Source organism: Callorhinus ursinus, unplaced genomic scaffold (assembly GCF_003265705.2).
Source record: "Callorhinus ursinus isolate GAN/ISIS: 27379988/994484 unplaced genomic scaffold, GSC_fseal_2.0 scaffold15, whole genome shotgun sequence".
Taxonomy (NCBI): domain Eukaryota; kingdom Metazoa; phylum Chordata; class Mammalia; order Carnivora; family Otariidae; genus Callorhinus; species Callorhinus ursinus.
Window position 1 is genome coordinate 10,528,699 of NW_027397077.1, and position 26,198 is coordinate 10,554,896.

Genomic DNA, 26,198 nt, shown 5'->3' on the forward strand with positions numbered 1-26,198 from the left:
TAGCGACCCCTGATCAGGGTGTTGACTGAGGAGTAGGAATTGGGTGGAAGAGGGTGGGATGAGGGCAAATAGAGGAGGCAGGGGCCTCTAAAAGAAAAAAAATTGGGTGTACAAAGCCAGTGATGGCAAAATCATGGGACCTGGCAATACTTTTCTCAATTTGGCATTTATCATTCCCTGGATCCTTTTCGGCACTCACACGGGTCATATGTCTGGATCATGGGAGATAATTTTTGAACAATGCAGAAGTGCTTTGATTCTCTGGGACTAAGAAGGAAAGAGTATGGGTGGGCTTTGGAGTCCTCCATCTGGGTCTGGATCCAGACTCTGCCACTTGTGGGAAGAAAGTTGGGCCAATTAGTAGCCTTTGCAAGTCTTTGAGTCTTCATTTGTGACATGTAGCTTTGGATACTTCATTGGTTTGTTGGGAAAACTTGGTTTGTAATGAGAATCATGAAATTTATGTTTCTTGACCTTCAGATATGTGGTTCCTATATTTAAGTCAGTGTTTATAGCCTATCTGAAACATAATAAAGGTGGGGTGGGGGGAACAGGGTCATGCACTGGCTCTCCTGGTCTGGGGCCATGGAGAGCTACCCTCCATTCATTCCATTTGCAAGGAGAGTATTTGCCCAAGTAAGTACCTTAGGATGAGTGCTTCTTCAACTAATGTGTACATCATGTTATCAGAGCTCATTTTCACTTCCTGTTTTTGGTTGATGTTCCAGTTTTCCCTTTTGCTTTCCTTTTTGTGGTTAACCTAATGTAGCCCACCACCATTTTTAATAAAAGATGAATGGGTTAAAGGAAGCATGGTGATAACAAGACAATGGAACAGATCAAAAAGAATTCAATTAAAGAGAGAGTCCACAGAATGCAAAATGAATGCAAGAAAAGGCAGATAAATTCAGGGCTCGTTTATTAAGTACAATTCACCTTGATTTCAGAAAAGAGAACTTTTTCAGTAAAGGATAAGGGACAGGATTTGAAAAGAGTCCCCTAGGGAAAGAGGATTAACAAAGGAGACATTATACAATGAAATAGAAGTGAATTAACAGATTGATTTTTTGTAAGGGTTAGAAGACACAAGATTTATTTGGAAGATAAATATTTGGTAATTGAAACCTGTAAGTGTTTTGCTGCTGGTTTTTACCCAGGGAAGATTTCCCCACAGTGAAAATCTTATGGCTGATGAGCACGGAGTGGTGTAGATCCTATAAAAAGGATGCTGGACTCTCTCTCAGTATTCGTCTCTGTATGTTTTGGATACATTTTTTTTTTTCTCTTTTAGTAATTCAGAGGATTTCCCCTCTAATCAAAGGAGTTAGTTTAAAACTTACTGAGAATAATTTGGAACCGGAAACTTAAATCATATTTTTAACAGAGGAAGTTCTTTTACTAAGGGCTTTGTATTAGATTTTTGTTCCTTTCTCCCTGCACTTCACCTGAATTCCATGAAAGCATTTCTGTGGGTTTCAGAGGAGCGTCCTGAGACCCATCTTGCCTGTTGACAGTAGAACATGGCAGTTTACCTGATGGAGGTTTTATAGGATGTGATGCCCTGTCGCCAGGTGATGGACTTGATATAGGAGCTCTGCCACGTGGCCCATTCTCTGAAATGGCCCTTGCGTGCCTTCCTGTCTCTGACCCTTCCACAGAATGTTGGGTTGGATTGCTTGACTCATTAATTCACAAAGGATTATTGATTTTCTGATGATCTATAGCTTCTTCGCCTTTAGGATATAGGCTGTGCTGCAGACAGAGAGGGGGTGGAGGTTGTTTGGAGGTTGTTAGAAGACAAAAGTGACTGTGTGCACCAGCGCCTGACTTCATTCCAATCCCCTACCATTATTCTTTATTTATGCCTCTTTCCCCTTCGTTTTGTTAATGGAAGAAATGCACCTCTGATTGCATATTTGGCTTTTGACTATGCTGCTTACTGGGTACCAGTGTTACCAATCCTGTTATTGTTACCAGTTCTTATTTTTGATGGTCCACTGGGTGAATTGGTCTCTTTAAAGTAAGCTGTAATTATATATGTTCAGAGATAGGAAAAGGGAAAAGAAGACATATTTTAAAAATATACAGATTATAATTACAGATCTAATAATCAATACAGACATTATACAGATATAATAATTTTTATAGGAAATTACTACATATTATAGTGCCCCCCCCATACACAGCTTCACTTTCTGTGGTTTCAGTTACCCCTGGTCAACCACAGTTCGGGAGCAGATGCTCCTCCTTCTGACATTTCGACAGAAGGTCAGTAGTAGCCTAACGCTATGTCACGATGCCTACGTCATTCCCCTCACTGCATCTCATCATGTAGGCATTTTATCTCACATCATCACAAGAAGGGCGAGTGCAGCACAAGACAATATTTTGAGAGAGACCACACTCACATTGTGCTACAGTATAATTATCCTATTTTGTTATTTTGTTAATTTCTTACTGTGCCTAACTTATACATTAAAATTTATCATAGGTATGTCTGTATAGGGAAAAAAACATGGTATGTAGTATATATATAGAGCCTGATACTATCTGTGGTTTGGTTTCAGGCATCCCCTGCCATTAAAATTGCAAAGGTACTGCATATATTAGCTAAAGATTTGCAAACAAAACTTGTTCATTGTACCAATTGAAATAATCCTAACTTCCTTTACTTGTTCTAGTTTTCTTTGTTCCCAAAATGTATCCCCCTTTACCCCGTGAAACACAGCGTGCGTATGTACACAGATGGACACACACAGACATGTACATTCCAGGTTTGGGGGAGAAGGGAAGAGAAGATTGATTCCCGTGGAACTGTATCCCTTGGATCAGACCATGTTTGGAAAAAATGAGTCATTTGACTCAAGCAGACATATGTCTTCCACCTGACCATTGTTTAAAGTTCCTTTTGTAGATTTGATGTACATTACAGAATATGTAATTAAAGGGAAGAGAAGAAAATACTTTCCTAAACTTGAACTGCAGAAGCCTTGGAACAAATCTGCACACAACTTCAGCAGTTCTTGTCTTACATTTTCACTGTTTTGATTCCTGATCTATCATGTACAGGCTAGCATTGGCGTCTGACTGCACAAGCTCAGATTTCCTGAAAGCCCTTAATGTTCTAGTCAGTTTTATACCCAACCTCTCTACTTGAACAGCACATTCTCCTCTCACTGGTAAAATCTTCCAGTCAAGGCTTCTAGCCTTATAATTTCTCTGCCGAGAACAGTTCCAGCATCTCCCAGGTGCGGTAAAATTGATGAACGGCCCCCAGAAAGTTAAATCTCCATACGAGAGCTAAGGAATGGAGATGTGAAAGTGGTTGGCATGGTTCTAGGAGTCTGTTTTCAAAACAACTTTTGCTTGTGGAGAGGATTCTCTACCTTGTCTCTCCAGTGTTGGGAAGGTGGCGTTTTCAGCAGAATGTGCTTCTCAGAACATTACTCAACCTCCATGGAGGAAATGCTGAAAAGCCTCGAGTACAGAATGGAAATAGCACTTGGTGGATCTTCTAATTCTCCATTTTGAGTTTAGTTTTCCCGGCCTGTTCCCCAAGAGCATCGCTCCAGCTGAGTATGCACTCTTCATCCACATACATATTCTCCCACGCACCAGGACCTTCTTTTTTAAAAAATTTTTTATTGTTATGTTAATCACCATACATTACATCATTAGTTCTTGTTGTAGTGTTCCATGATTCATTGTTTGTGCATAACACCCAGTGCTCCATGCAGAATGTGCCCTCCTCAATACCCATCACCAGGCTACCCCATCCCCCTACCCTCCTCCCCTCTAGAACCCTCAGTTTGTTTTTCAGAGTCCATCGTCTCTCATGGTTCGTCTCCCCCTCCAACTTACTCCCCTTCATTCTTCCCCTCCTGCTATCTTCTTAGAAGTTCAGCTTTTGGAGGGAGATTGGGCTTGATGGTCATTAGGATTTGTGTTCTGTGCATTCAGAATTGAAAACAATTCTCTAACATAGGCCTTAGCAACATCTGCACAGGGACATATTTGTCTGGATAATTCTTTGTTGGGGGGGTCTCTCCTGTGCTTTGTAGGGTGTTTAGCAGCATAGCTAGTCTGTACCCACTGGGTACCAGTAGCAGCTTCCTCCCCCAACCTCCTTTCGGTTGTGAAAACCCAAAGTGTCTCCAGACACTACTAGATGTTCCTGGGGGACAAAATGGCCTCCAGTTGAGAACCACTGCTCCGGCTCTAACTGTAGCTCTCCTCTTTTGTGAGAGGCCCATATATTATTATTTTTTGACCACATCCACCCAAGGGTCCCAGTGTAATCCAGTGAGACCCTTGAACACTCCCCTTCTTTATTTTGGTAGTTCAAAGGATGAACAATTTTGTACTTGAGCTTCCTGGAGGAATAATTAGAAAATACATCCTGTTGTCATCTACAGAATGATCTCACTTTGATTACAAAGAGACAGTTATAATTTATACATTAAAAAAATCTGTGAGGATATAAACCACAGGGTAAACCATGGTATTTTGGGGAAGTGGGATTAAGGGTTTTCTCTTTGTTGTTGTTTCTGTTTGCTTGTATCTACCTTCTGATAGTTCTTCCTACAGTGAGAACATTTTGCTTTTATACTAAGAAAAATTCTCATTTTACCTTAGGAGAGTGATTGGGGAGGTCAGAACTTGGGCTCTCTGGACTTGAATCCACCCTTACCTTTCTATTTTTCACCACCTTAGACCTTGCTTCTTCCTATTTGAAAAGCAGCATCATATAACAAATTTAGAAAACTGGAAAAACTGTACCCCAGTTCTGCCACCATACCCCAGCCAGGTCTAAGAATTTTGTTGTGACCCCACCCACTGTCTTTTGCTTTGGGTTTTGACATGGCTTTAGTTATAAACAATAACACACTTCACTTAGCATTATTTTATGAGCAGATTTCTATGATAGCAGACAATGGGTGAAATATTTTTTGACACAGGCATCTAATAGCTGTGGAGAAAGGCTGGGTTTGTTCAGTGGGTTGTTTAATTCATGTCTCGAGTGTAACCTTCTGAGTTAGTCCTATTTCTCTTTGCATGTTATGAGACATTTATTATACTTTTATGTCAGTGATTACTAAATTTCTTTGAACTTGACACTTTATATATTTTTAATCACACAAATAATACATGAATGTATGGTCTTTGTGAAGAATTCCAATAGCCCAGTAGTATGTAGGAAAGAAAATGATCATGCCCATCAATTCTGCTCTAATACCATGGCCTGAGATAAATATTGTTTCCAATTTAGTGTTTACTCTTCCCTGATCCATTTGAGAAATCATCACTTATTGGCAGAGCACCCAGAGAAACTCATAAACTATAATCTTCACTTACCTAGACAGCAGAGCCGTCTGGGAGAATTAATTATTGTAGGAAGTGTCCACAATTTGATGTATATGTTTAATATAGAGAAATCATACATTGGCTTGTGAATGTGTGCTAATGACCAGATGGTCCATATGATAGAGACTAGCAGTCAACAGGTAGATGTCCTTCACTGTTCATACCTCGGTTGACTTTTTCTGGGACCTCTTGCTGTTCTTGGGGAGTGTGTGGGGTTGCTAAACCATGTCTGTGCCTTGGAGAGAGTTCAGGGGATGCTGAACTTAGGTGGGAAAAAGAGACATCTTTTATTCTCACTAGCCGCTAACTGAAATGTACGACCTAATCTTAGAAATGTAGGTAAACAAGCCATAGTGGTGCCTGTGACTTTATCACTGGCAGAAATCACAGATATCTTCATATCGTGCCATGGTCGATGCAGATAGCTCCTTGCCGTTGGCACTCAATCCTTGGCATTGGGAATATGGTGGCTACACACTCAGTACTAGATCTTGTCATTTAGTGCACCCATGAAGAAACACCGACATTACCGCATCGCAAATTTATGGTGTAAACATTTTGAAAACTGAATTTCAGTATAATTGGTTTCCCTCCTGTGTGTTTCCTTTTTTTTTCATTGAAAAGTATCATTCCGGACACCTGGGTGGCTCAGTTGGTTAAGTGTCTGCCTTCAGCTCAGGTCATGGTCCCAGGGTCCTGGGATCGAGCCCCATGTCAGGCTCCCTGCTCAGCGGGGAACCTGCTGCTACCTCTCCCTCTGCCCCTTCCTCCCCCCGCTTTCTCTCTCTCTCTGTCTCAATTAAATAAATAAAAATCTTTAAAAAAATGTATCATTCTGAGAAAGGGTTGGTGGGATTCACCAGATACCAGAGCAGCCACTCCCCCAAACCACCCCAAATCCCCATCTTAAAGGCACCACATAGCATTATGATAAGAATAAGGTGGATGTATTGGTTAATTTCCTTATAGTTTCCTAAATACATCTTAGGAGAAAAAATATTGGTAGAATAGTGATTTTGTGTGTGTGTGTGTGTGTGTGTGTGTGTGAGAGAGAGAGAGAGAGAGAGAGAGAGAGAGAAACGGAAACCTTAGTTAACATTCCCTAGGACTCTACGATTCTTCAAACCACCACAGAAAAAAACCCTATTTTGGGAGTAATGTGTGGGCTTCTCTCCGCCTGTCTAGATTCCTCAGTTTCAGGGCCTTATTTCCATGCCTGGCAACCCCGAATGCCCGAGGAATCCAGTGCTTCTGAGTGTAAGTGGGGGGTTTCTCATGGAAGTCAGCCTCAGGTGACCCAAATGGTGAGGAGGACCCTGGCTCTGTCCCCACTGGCTGGGAGGCTGGGAAGTCAGGAGGTGGACATCTGTCCCTTATTGGCCTGGGCTGGGGGCTGCCCTCTTGGTGCCTCCCACTCATATTACAGTGAAGATCATAGCAGTGCCTAGTTCAGGAGTTAGTGGTAGATGCCAGGAAACCGTCCGCACCCTCCAGTACATCTCAGCTGCAAATGTGGGAGATGGGGACTCTTGTTATTCTGTCTCAGTCCCCTCATGTGAAGATGTATGAGGAAGATGTTTAGACACAGTTTGTGTCTGGGTCCCAGAGTGTTCAAAGAAACAGACTCAGCGGCAGATTTCACACGAAAACATAGATTGCTGGCACTTCTTAACAAATGAAAGATTGGGTACTCACAGGGTACCCCTCACCCCACAAAGAACAGCAGCAGCGGAAAAGGAACGGCCAGTTAAGGATGGGACAGAAGCTCTGCTCTTTGCCAAAGGCTCCAGCCTGGCTTTATTCCCTCACCTGGTACTACCTGTCTAGCCTCTGGAAGCGTTTGAATTAGTGGCTTCTGAAATGGATTGTTTCTAAATACCTGTCAGATTCCAACCTTGTGAGCTTTAAAGATCTTGGGGAGAAGTGCTCTGTGCTGGGCTTGGTGAAGTATGTCAGAAAATCCCTGGATTCTGAAGTGAGGGCCAGTTGAACTCCTAGAAGGCTCTGATTCCGTTTTGCATCTCAGCATCAGGGCGGCTCTGCTGTAACAACTTCATTTTTTGACACTGTTTATAGTGGATAAGATGGGGTGTCACCTGCTGGAAACCCCTGCAGCTCCTGTGGGCACAGGTGAGGCAAGGGGGTGTTTGCATGGAGGATGCTGATGCTGTGGGACCATTTTCTCTTAGCCTCTGATGTCGGCAGTCAGGAACAGAATCTCCCCAACCTTTGTACAAGGGAGACTGAGTTTTCAGCTCTTCCTTTCAGTAGGATGGAGGGCAGGTTCATAACTATTGGGCATGATCCCACCACGGTTCTCCACGTTCCCCAAGGAAAAGCTAGGGTCCAGCTGTGCCATAAACCAGGGCCTCTGTGTTCAGTTTGGAGTGGATGGAGTTAAAGGTTCATTCAGATGCAGGGTCCTAACCCTCATTCCAGCTTCTGGCTCTGTAAGTACAGAAACCACTTGAGCAGCTGCAAAGAGTATTAGCTTTAAGCTTGTTACGGATCTTGCAGACTCATTCATTGATTGCCTTCGATTTCCAGGACATCTTGGATATAGAATTAAAGAGACTTTAGTTAAGCCAATTAACTTTTGTGGCGCCTGGGCAACTAATACCGACCGTATGCTAGAGAAGGTCACTGATGTTATTCAAATAGCAGTTTTATTTGAGCTGGGATTAAGGATATCGGACAGAAGATCTAAGAATTGTTTATAATGTGTTCCTTTCTGTGTTGCGGTATCTTGGCCTTTAACATCTGAGCCTGACCATAATTAGACATACAAGTGATTGGATCATATTATCCTTTCTGTAGATTGTTGACTTGATTGTGCCAACTCTAAATTATCCGTCTTGCAGGTGGTTCCCAGCCAAGTTTTAATCGGAGGTTTCATCTACCTACAGTTTATCAAGCTTTTAAACTGAAGTGTAGTAGTTGAGAATATAGACTCCAAGGCCATGCTGCCTGGGTTTGAATCCTGGCTCTGTGACAGCAGTGTAGACAGCTTGCAGCTGTTGCTTTAGTGTCTGGATATGGCGCCCCAGCCATGGGTTCTGTTTCCCGCCCTCTGGTCCATTGGATTGGGCCATGTGGCTAGTTGGTGCCAGTGGAACATGAGCAGAGCTGCTGCATGTCGCTTCCAGGCTGAGGAGTGAGGAAGCAGGTGCGTCTTCTCCTCAGCCTCTCTCCCCATCTGTTGGCCGAATGCAGAAGACTCCAAGGTCTGAGGGGAGAGCAGAGACACCCGATAGCAGGATCCCGGGACCCTGAATCACTATGTGGAAAGCTGCAGACAAGGATGGGGTGGCTACATGAATGAGGAATAAATGTCTATTGTGTTAAACCACTGAGATTTGGGGATATTTTTCTTACAGTAGCTACTGTCCCCATAACTAATACAACCACTTACTGGTACAATAACCTTGGTAACTTGGCTAATCTCTCTGTGCCTCAGTTCCTAACCTATAAAATGGAAGGAAACAATATCTATTTGACCCCAAGTTAAGTGCTCAATAAGTGCCTGTTGTTATTATTAAAAATAAATTATTTTTATTGTCATTTTTGCGATTCCCTCGGATCCTTGGGGAGCAGGAAAGATGAATTATTTTAAATTGGAACATCAGAAAAATGTGTTTGAAAAGAGAAAATAATCTATTTCAAGGCGTCTAGGCTTTGTAAAGTAATGTTTTATTATTTGCAGTTTGGCTGTATTTAAATTTGCTGGGTATATAAAATACACTCGTAAATGCACACAATGAAATTGTTCCTCTCTAACACACGTGGACCTGTAGTCATTACTTTGGCTTTTGGTGTTGTGAGGATGTATGTACAGCATAAAAATGTGCATTTCAGAGCCTCAGATCCCATGCAGTAATCCAGAAAATAACCAGGAATGGGATTTTTTTTTTTTTAGAAGCATTGAGATCATTTGATTTTGTTCAGTAGGCAGATGAATTTCCCTGTTTCAAAGCAGTGAGTTATGCCACCGTGCTAGGGCAAGGATGGTTGTATCAACAGCTGGTTTAGTAGCTTGCCTCTGACTGAACTTCTCTCATATAAAACAGGAATCGAATGCAGCATTCACACTCAGTTTTATCTCCACAGAGCCAAAATTTATCAGTAGCATTTGTCCAGTTGACTGTGTTGAACAGTAAAAGCTTATGAGACTTATCAAGGTTAAAAAATAAAAGAATTATAGACAGTAAAACAGGGAGAGGAGAGATATCCATCTTTTAATTCAGGACCTGACAATCCGAAAGTACTAGAAATCTGTCAGAGACCACCCACTGCAGAGCCACCTGCTCTGAAGAGTAGTGTCCTTGGAACTCTGTGATTTAGGAGGGCACTCCAGACAGTGAGCTGGGAGCAAGGATGCCAGGGCCATGAGGGCCAGGGGACCCCAGTAACTCCTATGGCAGTGCTCCTTTGTGGTGAGGACCAGAAGGCACCCAGAGAAGCCATTTAGACCAGACCATGACCTCCATCCCCCAGCTGGAAGGTCTTAGTAACACGCTGAGCAAACTCTACTGTCTTCAGTTGGTGGTCCATATCCATGCTTTTCTCCCCACAGAGCAAGAACTGCATGCAGGTGATCGTCCGGATCCCACAGGTGGCCTCCAAGTGCCTCAGCCCTGCAGAAGTTGGAGCCCAGCTGCTCCCTGGCTGCCCTCTGTTTGTTCTTTGGGTTGTAGTGTGGTGCCCTGTCTTCCCTCCTTCTGTCCTTGCTCAACAGGGTCTCTTCTTCTCCTGCAAATTGTCTCTTGTTCTGATGGCTTTAACAGAGAAGAACTGTATTTTGTAAGGATTTTCCCCACCTAACTAGATCTGGAAGAGCACTGCATTAATTGTGGATGGCTTTTGGACCTTGGAGACACTCGATTAGAATTACCTGTGTGAAACAGAATTATTTGTACAAAATGGCACTTTCCATTTTTAAATAGAAAAATATTCTTCTGTGACCTAGAGTTCCACGCATTCAGTTAGGTTCCTTGTTATGGTTAAGAAGAAGCGTTCCTAACATCAGCTTAAAGGATTTGGAAATATATTTACTTGGAAACATAATTGCTTTGGAGTGTTGTATTTTGAAGTGACACTTCTGTATGCAGTAATTGAGTCGAGAGGAATACCAAGTACATTCATGTCATAATAAGAAAATGACACTGCCTGTAAGGAGAGAATCCAAAAATTGTAGATGATTAGTTTTTATTGCAACACCTTTAGTACCATATCTAAAAACTGTCATTTCCTCTATGTAAATAGAGACTTCTAGCATCCAGTTCCTGCCAGCAGGGAGCCATTCCCCCAAGAGTTACTGTTGAAGACCCCTCAGTGCCTTGGAAATGTACTTGAAAAATGCCACTGCCCAGAGCAGCCTTCGGGGCTAGTTCATCGGTTAGACTGTGAACATATGTTCAGAGTATCTTCTTGTTGTTGAGGCAAGAGAATGACCATTCTCAGAAATTATAGAACAAATGTCAGAATTTATTACCACCTCCGCCAACACCATCACCATTTTTGGAGTGCATTACTCTGTGTCCAGCATTCTGCTGGGTACTTTACATGCTTGGCCCCCTTTGGTCATCCTAAGCACACTAGGAGGTCTGGTGTCATATCGTTTGCTGATGAAGGCAAGGAGGCTGATGGAGGCTGAGCAACTTGTCACAAAGCTAGTGAGTGGTGATGCTTGAACTTAGTGTACTAGCTGAAAAGTCCCTGGTCTTAGCACATTTGCAAACTGCCTAGCAAGTGGGATGCATGTTGTTGCTCTTCCTGTGTCTTGAACCCCAGCCAGTGATTCTAAGCCAAGCAGGATGCTGCTACCAGGTTCCAAATCAATAGTATTCCAGCAAAATCCATGCAGATTCTTTCCCACTCATCCCATCATGGTTAGCCACCTTTGCTAGGAATAGGATAGAGGAGAGAGAGCAGGAATGGTATCACTTTCTCCCCATTGGAGGGAGATCTGATGAGTTTACACATGTCTAAAGGGACTGTCCCCTCTCTTTCTTCCCCTTCTCCCCATCCTACCCTTGTCACCACTGTCCATTAAGCCTTGGTCATAGAGGTCCTGCCTCTGTTTATCAGCCACCTTGTGGTGGCTCATGACTGTCTCAGGACGTTAATAGCACACTTCATAGACTTCATCTCCCAGGATGCAGGGAATTATACATGCTGTACAGTCGTCCCTTTTTCTTCGACCCTTGGCAAATTCATTGTTTTATATCCTTCCCTGGAACCTTTTACCTCCCTGGTGACTGTGATGTCCTTCCTATTCCTGGCCAAGTTTTCATTGTTTATAGGACTGTTGATTTGCCCATAACTCCTGGTCTTCATCCCTCCCTTCTCAAGGAGAAGTATATGTCTGTGCTTTATAGACTGTTAGGCACTCAGTAGAAGACACCCAATACCCTCCCACATATGGCAGACATGATCTACCTGCACTGCACACAGGTGTAACCTTGGAAGGAGACCTATGCAGAATGGCTGGGTGGGATATCAGCGCTCAAGTTTAGATTGAGATTATCCCGGCATCTCTGTTCCAACTTGTGTATCCCTTATTTTTAATGAAATGGACCAAAAATTGGCTTCCTTATACCCCAAGGGAATACATGCATTTGTCAATAGTCCCCTATTCCCTCCACCCACCTGGCACATGGTAGGCTATTTCTAATTATTTGTTGAAAGAATGAAAATAGCAGTGAGTTCAGTTTAGTTTCCTTTTTTTGTGTGTTAGTGTGATCCTTATTTAAATGATTGGTTTAATGAATTTGGCTTCTGTACTAGGGTTCTTTCAGAGCTTGAAGGAATGAGAATAAGATAGAAAATTGAACCTTAAAGTAGGAACATGAAGTATCTTCAGCTCTTAATGTGAACAAGCCACCTTTCAGGATTCTGGGCTTAGCCTATCTCCAGGGTTTCCCAGTGACAGGGTTTATTGGGGGATCTGGGTCAGGGGTTTTCAAGGGAAGTGCTGGAGGCTTAGGGGAGGGATGGAGAAACAGGCCAGTTTCTCACAGTTTCTCTCAAGTCATGGGCTTTGAGGCCAGCTCCCCAGATTCTCACTTGGGCAGGTCCTTGCTTTGCCATCTCCTCCCCTGGACCTTCTGTCAGTCCTCACCTAGTGATTTAATGATGCTGAATCTAGAGATGTAATTTCAGGTTTTGCTGAGAAGACTTGGCCAAGAGACCATGTTCAGATGCACCAGCTCTTTGGCTAAGAGTAATCCCTGCATCTGTCTTCGGCAGGAGGCCCTTTGTTCATGGTGTGGCTGCAGAGGTACTCAGAGCCTCTCTCCTGTGTTTGGCTTTTATCCCAATTACCTGTGATTGGTCAGAAGTCTTCTGACCGGAGCCCCCTCTTTGGGGTCTGTTCCAGGTGACTCACTTCTAGATATGCAGTCATCACGTAGGAAAAAAATGACCCAAATGTATGAACAACATTAAGTGTTCTGACAGTGAAGTAGTGCTTTTCTCTTCCTGGTGTTTGTGTGAAATGATCTGGCAAAGTAGATGCTGCAGAAATAATGCATTTCTGTGTCTCCCTTCTCAAATGATAAATGTTCTTGGCTCATCACAAGATTTCTTGCCAAATGCTGATTCTGCTAACAGAAGGAATGGAAGCTTCAGATGTTCTCTTGTGACAGAGGGAATAAAAGGTCCCAGCCTTGCCCTCCTTCTGTGTTATGAATGCGGAAAGCTGTTCTTGGGAAGGGCTGCACTCTGCCTCCACCCCGGTCTGGGCTGTGTTGCTCAGGTCTCTCTCCGGCTACTGCCTCGAGCCCAGGGGGGCAGCCCAGAGGCTGGGGGTGGCCAATGGAAGAGTATCAATATCATCAGCCAACCTGTTGGAATTTGTCTCTTACATTAAGAGTTTCAGTCCTGGAAGGCGTTTGTATGAAAATACAGCACTCACTAGAATCCTCCGTAGCAGACGTGACAAAGGGGGAAAACAGAAAACAGGAGCGTGAGGATTTGGAGCGGGCATTACGTGCGGGCACTGCGCTGGGGGCTTTCACAGATGTCCTCCCCCACCCCCACTCCCCAGGCCCCTGCAAGAGGGGCCTCATGATCCCTGGTGCTATGACTCAAGACACTGAGGCCCAGGAGGTTCAGTGATTTCCTTAAAGTGACATGGCCAACCAGCCAGCCCAGACAGCTGCTGTGTCCGGCCATCAGCCCTCTTGATGTCTTCCAGGGAGCCCGCCTCCCATTCCTCTGACTCTTGTCACCTCTCCACCGTGCCGTCTCCCACATCCTGACCACTTGGGTCCCTCAGCTGCTTTTCTCTGTCCAGTTTTACTTCCCTCCTACCCTTTCTGCACACTGAGGCTTTTTTAAAAGCAAACATGGGATTACTGAGTCCCTCCCACCCTTGAACCCTTCCATGGCCCTGGCTGTTGCCTGTCTCCGTAACCCACCCACCTCCACACCCCGCCCACCTACCCAAATCAGGATAAGGTCCAAAATCTTAATCCTAGCCCATTCCGTTGATGGCCTGGCCCTGCTTACTTCTTTGGCCTCATCTCTCAGCAGAGTCCCCACCTTGGCCATCCATGCACCAGTGAAGTGGAGGAGGGGGTATTTCCTTGAGCCCCAGGCAGGCTCTTGTCCCTGGACCTCTGTTCCTGCTGCTTCCTCTGCCTGTTTTGTCTCCCTCCTTCCCAGCCTTGTCATCCATTAAGGGTTCTGCAAGCAGGGAGTCACTGCCTTGACCACCCCATCAGGGCACTTAACCATGACGTTGTATCTTCTTAGCCTGTTTACTCATCAGAACACTCCTGACCAACAGACTGCCAGCTTTCTTCAACTTTGCCCTCCTCAGCATCATGCTTGTGCCTAGTACCCTGCCTGGCAGAGCGGAGACACAGAAAAGAAGTGACATGTGCCAGAGACAGGATTCAAATCCCGTCTGGCCTGAATCTTTAATGAGGTGGCATGGTATCTCCTCGATGTTTGTCTTTTCCTCTGCCTTCCTTTGTGTGTTTACAGGGACCTGCTGATACTTTCCTAACTCCTTTCCTTGGTTGAAGGACTGCTGCTTTTTTATGAAGCAGATGTAACTGCTAGTGCAGTCCTTGAAGCTATAGGAAATAAAGCTTCACTGCCTACACAGCTGTGGGGGGGAGGGAGGTGGCAACTCCTGGAGGAAAAAGAGAGTGGGGTGAGCTGCCTCCAGGTCTTTCTTCGTACCTTGGAGAACAAAAGACATTCTGTAGCCCAAACACAGCCAGGGAGTAATTTATAATTAAGGCTCCAGGAACTCCTTTCAGAGTGGGCTTGCTCTTATCTTTCCAGATATTTTTATTCTCAAGAGCTATGTCTGCTCCTCTGAGGCCAGGCTCCAAGCTCACCCCCTCAGTGGCCCTCAGAGGGACAGAGTCCCCTGCTGTGGTGTCCGGTGTGCTGTGTCTGTGCGAGCAGCTGTAGCCCTCGCTGGACAGGTGATGTCTCCGGATTTTGGTATTTGACTCTCTTGGCGAGTCCAAGCCACCGTTGGCGACAAGAGCAACAAGACAGGGGTCGTTAAGGCAGTGACATGGGCCCTCTGAAACAAGTTTGCAAATATTTGGACTGTCGGTCCCTTACGCCCTGCCCCCGAGTTCAAAAGACCTAGCGATTAGAAGTCAGACCTTGATAGGTTTAAAACTCGCTCTGGCCATTTGCCTTCCAACTACTGACTAAAACCTCTCAGTACTTCAGTTCTGCACCTGCAGTTTGGGGATAATACCTACCTCTCGGGGTGGCTGTGAGGTTTAGACAAATTAATATGTGAAAAGCTCCCGGCACCCGTGCTGAGCCCGTGATTCACAGAGGACTCGTTTTACTGACTTCCTTAGGCTCTGCTAATGAAGACATGCTGCTTAATTACACAGATTCTAATTGGGACCACCTTTCCCTAAAGAAATCTGTTTATTAGGTGCCCATATGCTATTCACACATAACTACAACTTTTATATTTTCTAATTTCCAAAATAGTATGTTCATTGTAAAAATTAGGAAATACAGGTAAGCAAGAGAAGAAAGAGAAAAATCCTTGGTGATCATACGGCCAGATGTGAACATTTGGCATATGTCCTTCTAGCAGGGTGTTCGTATGTATGGGTGTATATGGCAAATTAGTAATTTAAAACACAAAGTTACTGATTACTATCTGTAACATATTGTAACATACTGTGTGTGCATGTTTCCTACATTCTTTTACACAATTTGGGATGGTTTTGTCTGTTGTAGCTTCCTTTATCGGGTTCCTGGAGGTCAAATTGCTTGTTTTTTTACAGTAGGCACATTTTTAAAAGTTCTGGATGTATATGACCATCCCAAGCCACTAAGGGCTTGCGATTGGCTAATGGCTATCACTGTGTTACTCTCTCTGTTCTTCAAAATTTTTTGATTCCAGCAAAGTGTAATATTTCCTGGTAAGAGTAAGGCATTAAGCTGTTTGACCCGATTCCAACAGGCGTTAACACATCTTGCAAAGCAGGATTTTTTTTTGCTTATGGGATAACTTCCCCAGGGTGGGGAGAAAGTAGTACAGGCTTGGCTCATTGGCAAGGAGGACACATTGTCACATGTCCTGAGGGGAGAGGACTTAGTCTGGCAGAGGAATAGAACCAGTGAATGGTTACGTTTGTCCCAGATCTGGAGTCCTTAGTTTGGGAAGGAGCTTTGTATTGAGATTGGTTAGCTAGGTCACCAGGCACAAGTAGGCCTGGGAGACTAGCCCTCCATAAAGTCACTGGCTCCTTTTCACAGAGCAGATTCAGAGGAAGAGAGTATGCAGGAAGATCTCACTGAAAACTTGGGGGATGGTTAAAGTTAAACAAATTGATTCCTTTCTAGAGGTCTCTTGGGAGAAAAACACATGCAAGAATGGATATGACCAGAATAATGGGGTCCTATCTAAAAACCAGAAGATTCAGCCAAAAGCTAATTGTGAAATGCATTTTATTTTTCTTTATCTTACGGCTCTAGATCACCTTTCATTACAGAATTACTTAAGACAGAGATTTATTATATTGACTCTGTAAATATTAGACTGGCAATTTTGTTTTGTTTTACTTCTTGAACTTTGTAGTTTTGATAGTGAATCAGCCTTGGGTATAGGCTGGCCTCAGCTGCTGGCTTTTGGAACACATCTGGCAGTCAGCAGAGAACCCTCAGGATTTTTGGCTCCAAAGGCATTGGCTTAAATTCGAACTTAGGGAACATTTCCAGTGATTGTCCTTGAAGTTTTATTCATACAGCAGAGGATGCTGTTAGCTTGAGCCACGGTTGGTTTGGTTGGAGCCCCACATCTCGGGACAATCCAGTCAACCTGTTAAAGGGTGGAGAGATCACCATTATAGGACCCAGAACAATGTAGCTGCATCCCTACTTGCATACTCCTTATACTGTAACATTGAAATTTTTTTTGCAACAAGCTTCATTCAGAGAAGTCTGCTTCATTGTGAGTGTCTGCTGTGGGCTGGTGGGTGAGTACAAGGACGTGTCCCTGTCCCCAGGCCACACAAGCCCCAGGGCCAGGAGAGATGAGCACAGAGTGTGCTGGAGCTCCAGGAAAGGTACAGTCTCGTCATCTTGAAGAACCAGTACAGCCGTGTTGAGAGGAGGGGAAAGCTAGAAGGAGGGATTGTTTTCCAGGTGAGAAGCAAGAGAGAGACTCTCAAGACAAACACATAAGATTTTTATGGATGTTCTCAGGGAGCAAGGAGAAGAATGTCATTTACAACCCGTAGTCTGTTATAGGACAATGCGGAGCAGCTCAGAGCATCCAACAAGTAATGTAGCAGATGTCTATCTTGGTCCAGACTTAGGCAGTCTAGAATAGGGTTTTGTTTATTTCCTTAGGCTCACCTTAATTCTCAGAAATACCAAGCCCTTAGGCCAGACATTTCAGTCAGAGGCCCCGATGCCCCGTGTGGGGGCCCCTTTCCTGCCCTTCTCACTTCGGCTCTGTCAGTATCTAGGGCTGGGCTCTTGAGAACTCTAGTCAGATGCCCTCAGACTCCAGGGATTTCATTTTGGTCTCAGGGGTCAGAAGGATTCTCTCTTATGTTCATTCCCAAAGGGTCATTTCCTCTGTCCTCAAACTCTACTCTTCTCTTTTTAAAACACCCAGTATCATTGTCTCAAAGGACTTGGAAATCTGAACTCGGAAGGGAAGTGCTTTGGGTGACACACACACACACACACACACACACACACACACACACACACTTCCTTTGGGCAAGGAAAAACAGCCTCTTCTCAGTTTACATTTTTTTAAGTAAAGAAGGGGAAAAGGGGAGAAAATACAAATTTTTATTGTATTGTAATGACCTTTCCATTAAAAAGCCATTACATTTTCCACTTCAAAAATGACTCTTAAGGTCTTGAGAGCCAAGATAAGATGTGGAGCCTCTTGTTTTTTCTAACTAGGAGGCTGGGGTGAGGGGTTAGTAAGTGGTTCAGGTTCTTCTAACAAATAAGGAAAGGTAAATATCAAGCCCCCAATAATTTCAGTTCCCCAGCCTTTTATTAGCTACATAAATGTAAGGGATTTCTGTTGACATTGGAAGTATTTCAAACTCCATTTGGGAGGTATTTACTAATAAACAATATTTCTTTCCAGTGGGAACAAAATTAAATCTTTAGTTAAACCAAACTTTTGGGCCTCAGGACCCCTTTACACTCTTACAAAATACTGAGGACCCCTAAGAGCTTCTGCTCATGTGGGTCACATCTATTGATATTTGCCATATTAGAAATTAAAACTGAGACCTTTAAAAGTTAACTAATTCAAGCATAAAAACACATTACATGTTATCATAAATAGGTATTTTATGAGAAATAACTGTATTTCCCAAAATAAGCAACAACAAAAAAAGGAGTGGCACTTTTTTTTTTTTTTTGCAAATCTTTTTAATGGTTAAAGAGAAGACAGGTGGATCCTCATATCTGCTTCTGTGTTCAGTCTGTTGTGATATTTTGAAATCTGTGAAGAAAATCTGGTTTCACATAGATATGCTGTTGGGGAAAAGGAGGACTTGGTGGGCCCCTGAAAGGGTCCCAGGGAACCCTCAGCGGATCTTGTGTCACTTTGAGAAGTGCTGGTGAAACAGATAAGTCACTAGGGTGTGATAGGTTTTAAATGAAAAATTGTCTTTGAGAATTTGAGTAAATTATGGGTCAAATCATTCTCTTATGAACAGATGAACCCATTATGAAATATATAAAGTATTTGTTTTTGTGGTTTTTGTATTCACTGTATGTTCTGATTTCTGTGAGCTCATTGAGGGTACATAGGAGGTCCTCAATGAACATTTAGTGGATTGAATTGAAATACTAAAATCCATAGCAAGGATTCTGTCATTATAAAATGTTTATGAGATGCTCTGCTATATGATTTTCTTCAATTTCCATTCCAGTTTAGGAGTTGGCAAACTTTTCTATAAAAAAGAGTAAATATTTTAGTTTTTATGGGTCATCTGGCCTCTGTTGTGACTACTAAACTTGATTGAATATATAAACAAATGGGTGTGGTTTTGTCCCGATAAAACTTTATAAAAATAGGTGATGGATTGGATTTGGCCCAAGGATTATAGATTGCCTGCTCCTGCTATAATTATACATTACAGTCATAGCCTTGATACTACTTTCCCAAAGTCCCCAGTCTTTGGCCATGAAAAATTTAAGTTAGTGATGTTTAAGGAAAAAAAACACACACAAGAGTTAAATTTCTTCATTTTTATTTTATGACACATTTGGAATAGTCAGTTTCTAGTGGTATTGGGTGTGGGATAGCTAATGACTCTGGGGCAGTCCTCCAGAAGAATGGCTGAGTGTGGTCAAGTTGGAAGTGTAGAGTGTTGATTTCAAGAACTGAAGAGGATGGATGATAAAGAGTTTGATTGCTTTAGGTTTTTGTTTTTTTTTTTCCTTTCCTGGGTGCTAGTTAAGTGTCTAAGAGAGCCAGAGCCAATTTTCACATTTCTCCTTAGCTGGTTTAATAATTTTGAAATACAGTCCAATATCTCCAAATCCAATAGAGGCAGTGCTATCTATTCCTTGTAAGTAGATGTGCTCCGAAATCATGGGTATGTTGTTTTATGCCTTTCCTGTTGCCCTCCTTCCTTACAGAAATACAAAGAGTATGAGAAAGACGTTGCCATAGAAGAAATTGATGGTCTCCAACTGGTGAAAAAGCTGGCAAAGAACATGGAAGAGATGTTTCACAAAAAGTCTGAAGCCATGCGGGTAAGTGCGTCTGGTTTCTGCTCTGTGTTGCCCAGAGACACAGAGGCACCTTCAGAGGACTGGCATTGATGACTTCAGCTCTCCAAGATCAGAGTTGACTCAGCTGTTCTGGTAACATGAACATGATAAGAGCATGAATTTGGCTTAGGTTCAGTGGCTGCCTTGGTCACTTACTGAGCTTTGACCTTCAGTAAACCACCCTGCAAGCCTCAATTTCCTCATCTGTAAATGGGAAAAACACACAGGCCATGTGAAGATCAAAGTTATGATTTTGAGCTACTTAGTACATAAGCAGTGCTCAGTGAATGGCAGCTTCATACTGCCGCTTTATTAATCAAATAAGTTGAGACTTTTTGGTGGGAACTCTGAAATGTCTTAGAAGAAAAAAAAATATTTTTATTTGCTACGGAAATACTGCTCTGACAGCCAGCCCTGGGAGCTTCATGGTGATCCCTGTGTGTCCTTATATCTCTACCTTGAAGCAAGTGCTATTTTTTTTTTTTTAAGGAATCATTTGTTTTATTTTTTAGAGAGAGAGAGTGGGAACATGAGTGGGAGGGGCAGAGGGAGAGGGAGAGAGAATCTCAAGCAGGCTCCCAGTTGAGCTCCGAGCCCCATTCAGGGCTCGAACCCAAGATCCTGAGATCAGGGCCCCAAGATCATGACCTGAGCTGAAACCAAGAGTCAGGTGCTTAACTGACTGTGCCGTTCAGAGGCCCCAAAGCAAGTGATATTCTTTACAGACATGGTAGCCATTCACATCTCAAACCTCAGAACCTGAAATTAAAATGCAACAGCCCCCCCGCCAAAGCCCACCATAATTACTATTTTCTGTTTATAAAATGAACACCCCTTTGGTGGAACTTTAGGAATATACTGAAAAGTATCAAACAGAAAAAAAAATTACCTGAAAGTCAGACTTGTGTTCTTGTGTTTCCTTCCTTCCAGTTTTTTAAATTTGCATCTCTATGCATGTACTTGTGTTTTTCTTTTTCAAATTTGCAGTTGTATTGCCTGTTTGCTTTTGCGTCCAGCTTCTTTTCAGTTCTCTACACCATTATAGTGTGAGCTGCCCTTGGCATCACTCTAGTGCATGATTTTCTTAAATGGTTGCATCACATTCCAGCTATGGGTGTGTCATGGATGATTTGACTGTTCCTCCAAATCTGGATATTTAAGTTGTTTGCAAGTCTTGATATAAATAATGCTGCAGTGAGTCTTCTTGTGTATTAATAATAGATCAAATGACTCAGCACCACTATATGTTTGGTGTTCCTCTAAGGATTTTATGTGCACTCGCTTGTCCTTAGAACAGCCCCCAGCGGGGGCGCCTGGGTGGCTCAGTTGGTTAAGCGACTGCCTTCGGCTCAGGTCATGATCCTGGAATCCCGGGATGGAGTCCCGCATCGGGCTCCCTGCTCGGCAGGGAGTCTGCTTCTCCCTCTGACCCTCCCCCCTCTCATGCTTTCTCTCTCTCTCTCTCAAATAAATAAATAAAATCTTTAAAAAAAAAAAAAAAGAACAGCCCCCAGCGGGAGGTATTATACTATCCCACTTTTACAAAAAAAGGTGAGAGAGGCAGAAGTTAAGTCCCTTCTCCAGGGTCACATGGGGAGTGAGGGACAGCGTCCAGGCATAGGGACCCAAGTCCACATTCTTCATCACTTGCATGCCCTCAGCATCCTGCAGGGAAATCCCTGAATGCAGAAGCCACTTCAGAGACGCTAACCGCATCTTGACAGCTCTTTCTGCATGCGAGGACATTTCTGTCCAGGTAAGGTTGTGCAGGATCCCAGTTCCTCCAGCAGCAGTGGCATGTGAGTGCTCATTTGCCTGAATCCTCGCAAAAAATTAAAATGTTTTATTTTGTTTTCAATACTAGTAACAATGTTGCCAATTTGAGGGAAGGAAATGCTATTTTTGTTTCAACTTGGATTCCTTTGTGAATCACAGAATTTTGGAGCAGAAAAGGATCTAAATTTCCTTAGGTTCTGCCTCTGCAATTGACAGACAAGGAAGCCCTGGGACCTGGCACTCTGGTGGGGAGGGGAGGGTGGGAAAGGGCAGGGGGAAACTTGTGCAGCATAGCAGGATGATACAGAGGTCCAGCCAGCTCCAGAATCTGGACTTGGCGCTCAGAGGCAGGGGGCCCATATGGCGTCTGAAAGGTTGGTGAGAAGAACTAAGGAACTGATAGACCTCTTTTCCTCATTTACCTCTGTGGAGATGCTCGGAGGAGTAGGAGACTTACTAATCTGTGTTTATGCTTAGTGAGTCTCGCTGCACCAGGCCCCATGCTAAGCACTTTTTATATATCATCTCATTTCATCCTGGTGTCCACCCTGGGAGGGAGATGCTGTTCCTGTATCACTGGCTTAGAGATGAGCATGCAGGCTTGGCGGGGGAGGTCACTGGCCCAGGTCACGTGGGCAGGCTCAGGGAAGGTCCTTTTGCATCCCACACGGTAGGATTGCCGTGCCTCTGAGTGTATCTGTGCAAATTGTTTTGCACGGGGACTGGAGAATGGTAAGCTTTCAGTAAATGTTTGCTGTTACATTGCTGGTGAAGGGACCTTTTAGTTTGTAAGTATTTTCATAATGAGAGAGTCTGAAGCTTTAAAAAGCTTCAAGGATGATGACAGGAGGGAACTTAAATTTGAAATCTTTGGTTTTAAATTCATGATGTTAAAAAAAAAAAGAGACTGATATGGTTGGTGTGGTTCCCTTGAGAAGGAAAAAAAAAAGGTGCTTTATTTGGATTGAAATGTACTCAGACTAAAGGCATCCAGGATTCTCTGAACAGTGTATTTTAAAGTAGATGTAAAAGGCCCTTTGGAACACAGTTGATGCCATAAAATCTGGGTTAACTGGTTCAGTGATATGTGGTACTCCCTGCTCCCAATCTTTAAACGGGAAGGAGGGCTTGTATGTCAAGTTAGGGTTTGGTTTGGAGGCAGTTTTGCTGTTGAGATGGGCCTGGTGCCGTTGTGGGCCAGGCAGTACTATGGGCAACCATCATGAGCCTTATAGCATTGGGAATGAAAGGGGGTGGCCAAGGAGAGACCCCCCTCCCCCATGTTGCTTTATGTGGTGGCCAAGGAGCCGTGGGTGTGACTATTTTTCATATGATAATGAGACCTCAACTAGGAAAGGTCTTTTTGGTGATTGGTGAGCTTTAGAAGAGCAGACACCTCAAATGAAAATTTGTCTGTAGTTTTGCAGTGGATTCATTATTTGCGTGCACTAGAATGAACCACAGTGCAACAGGGGCCCTTCCTGTCCCATCCCATGCCTCCCACTGAGCAGGGACCCCCTTTCTCAAACGCCCCAAGAAAAGAACGGAGTTTGGAATTTGCGCCATCATTCTGATGCACCAGAAATCTTGTTTCCCAGCCCCCATCCCAGTGACCCGAGTCAGGTGGGAGGTTCTAGTGCCTTCCTGCACAGCACTGATCCAGGGCCAAGGGCTCATCGATGTTGGATGGGTGGGAAGACTCAGGAACATACAGAAGAAAGAACTGGGTGACAAACAACATGGATGGTTAACATTTCCATGGATGTCTATAAAATATTTATGAGACTGGCAGTTGCAATTTAGAAAGCGATTCTAACTCCCGCGGTCTGTGAAGGTAGGTGAAGTTAGCCCATCACTGCCGGGAAAGGGAGCAGGACTCCTGATCCAGCCCTTCACATGCCTGTCATTCCTTGGCTGTGAAACAATGTTGATCTTTTCTCTGTCTCTTCTGGCTTGATTTCATCATTTTCCCCCATCACTTTTCCCAGTGATTAGTTGAATCAGAGTGATTTTATCATACTCGTTCCCTGTTTGAATTACTCTTCACTATGCAATTATCCTATCACAGAAAGTCCTATTTTCTCCCTGTCAGATGTCTGGAGTAAATGTGAAACCCAAAGTGGCCTGCCCATTACATAACCTCTGTCATCTGGTTGGTAATGGACTATATGTAACTTTTTTTTTTCAGCCTAGCAAATTACAGATAACCTTAGTTTCCATAATTGCCATTAACATAATGGTGCCATCATTATGGTAGCATGTCTTAACTAATATTTTCTAGCACTTTTTAACACCACTGGTGGTTTAAATAATTTTTTCAAATCCACTCAGAGGGTTGACGTGTAGGTTATTTTAACTTAAAAGGCAGATTGAGTTTGATGCAATGATGCTATTTGCTTATGTACAGGATAATTGTGCCCAAAGCATTCTCTCCCACCTTCTTTGTTGGAAAATATTCATGCTTACCAAGCCCTCAATTGATGTTGCTGAGCAATTTATCAAGTTTGAAGTCCTCACAAATGGACAAGAAATGGAATCAATTTGCTTTTTAGTTCATTAACATCTCAAGGAAGACAGTCCACATGCTGGATGTGGAGGAAGTGGTACCCATCAGTCCTCTGCCAGCAGTGGACCCCTAGGGGGGGCATTCCTAAGTGACACCTGGAAATGCTCAACTGTGTCACTAGTCAGAGCTCATCTGAAATATTGATGGGAGACACAGTTGACCCAGCTCCCCTTCCTCCTGAGCTGCTGCTGATTGGAGGGGAGTGAGAAGCCAAAAGATGTGCCTTCCATGGTACGGTTGTACAGACAGGCTGCCCCAGCATTTCGTTTGTCTTTAAAATCCAAGCCTCCATTAGGAGTAGCGTACGCCATTACACAGCTGGAAGGATCATCTGAGGCCCCAGGGAGCTCTGAGCAGGCACAGACAAGCCTGCACTTGGAGAAAAATCTGTAGGGAGTCATTCTGCGTTAACTGTGGGCATCTCTGATTCTAGGCATATACTTTTAGGACAGATTCCACCACAGCCCGGGGATGGCATGATCCTGTGCTTTCGGAACCGTCTGTATGATCGAGAAGAACAGCACAACCAGAAAAAAGTAGATAAACCAGGAAATAACAAACAGAAGGACTTTGGAGAATTTATAAGTATATCCTAGTATTCTCTAGAGTGGCTTTCTAAGGGTGAGTTCTCCAGAATGGTGATTGCCTTTGATCTTGTGGAGGAGGTCTGGGCAGGCACTGCCTTCTTCACACAGATCTTGGTCAGAATCATAGCCTTCTTCCGGCTTCAGAGTTGTTCCTGCTTTGGGGGCCAGGAGTCCATTCACAGGACATTCACTGATGCGCTGGACAGAGTTCAGGCCTCCACAAACTTAAACACGTTTCACACACAGAGAGAGGATTGTAGGATGCTCTCTATTTGGGTAGCCTATCGGGCAAAACAGTAAGTATTTCATTTGCTGTTCGAATTCATCTTCTCCCCAAAACAATTAATTAGAAATGTCTAAAAGAACGAATTTTCTTGGGGACTATGAAAAGACACAAACCACAAGTTGGCCCTAAACTTTCTAAGTGAAGAGTCTGTTGTTTTCCAACCTTGCATAAAGGTACTGAGTACATTTTGATCGTGCTCTGACACTCAGTCCTATAAATAATCTGGTTTTACTGAGTTTCTGATTTACATTGATGAAATGTTAAATCAGGCACTTGAAAAAAGAGTGTTTTGCTTAAAAATAAACACCCTGGCTTCTTGGGAAAAGCTGAAAGAGACTAGATTATATATTAAGTTCCTCTCCTCTCCTATAGCTACCTGCTGTTCACTGCAGAACCGATTCCCATTTATAGCTGTGTTGTGGGAAGTAATTGCTGTTGTACAGTAATTCAATTTCGGTGCATTCACGCATCGGTTCACCAATAGGGGTTTATCTGGACAAACCTGGGACTTGAAAGCTTTTTATCGAGAAATTCCACATGCAGCAAGACGTTTTTCCTGGGTAACGAATATCGGTATTTGCATTTAATAAACATTTACCTTCTCAGAAAAATGGATTTCTTCCCCCTGCAGAAGAGATTATGCCAATCTTCCAAAAAAGCTAGAGGGTACTATCAAAGCAACTTTCTCTGGCTGTTTTTTGACTGGTGTGTGTCTACATAGGTATGATTATAAAACACATCTGTGTCTTTATTTAAATACATACACTGAAGCATGAAGAGCAGGAAGCACTCAAGGAAAGCATGATCTGTACCAAACATCTATGTGATATAAGGGATTAAGAACGACAGAGATTCTATGAATACTTCTGGCTTAAAAACTCATCTGTATCTGCAGACGTTGTGCAAATTGTCAGTGAGGAATATTTTCAAAAGGATACCCATTAAGTTAGAAATGAAATCAACCATTTTGTTGGTAAATTTCTAAATTAAGGGAGGATTCTTAAGATGAGAACTGGTTCTTCCTGTATACAAGAACTCTTAGATCATAAGGACTCTTTAGATACTCAGTCCAGAATGAGCTGTAGAAGTCTCGGGAGCCAGATATACCTAGCATTGCTAGGAGGACCTTTAGTTCTCAGTCAGTAGAGGTGACTGGACACATCCAGAAGACTTTTCTGCCTTTGTTCCTTTCTCATCTCATTCAGAGTTTCAAAACGTGTTCTTGAAAGAGAGTCTGTTTGTTTCAGACAAAAAAATAGTGTTTTAAGTGACAAATGGAAAGACTTTTTTATTATGTTGCTGTATCTTGTGGCCTATTTGCTTTTTTGCCCCTCCCTCCCTCCCTCCCTCCTTCCCACGCTTC

At 43.3% G+C, this 26,198-nt stretch overlaps 1 protein-coding gene across 1 annotated transcript in view; it reads left to right on the forward strand.

The window, feature by feature from the left end:
* Positions 1-26,198, forward strand: part of CACNA2D3 (calcium voltage-gated channel auxiliary subunit alpha2delta 3) — an 876,446-nt gene that overhangs the window by 160,734 nt on the left and 689,514 nt on the right. Inside the window, exon 3 of the mRNA XM_025885299.2 lies at positions 19,486-19,602. Coding sequence (XP_025741084.1) covers positions 19,486-19,602 — 117 coding nt within the window. The remainder of the gene's footprint in view (positions 1-19,485; positions 19,603-26,198) is intronic.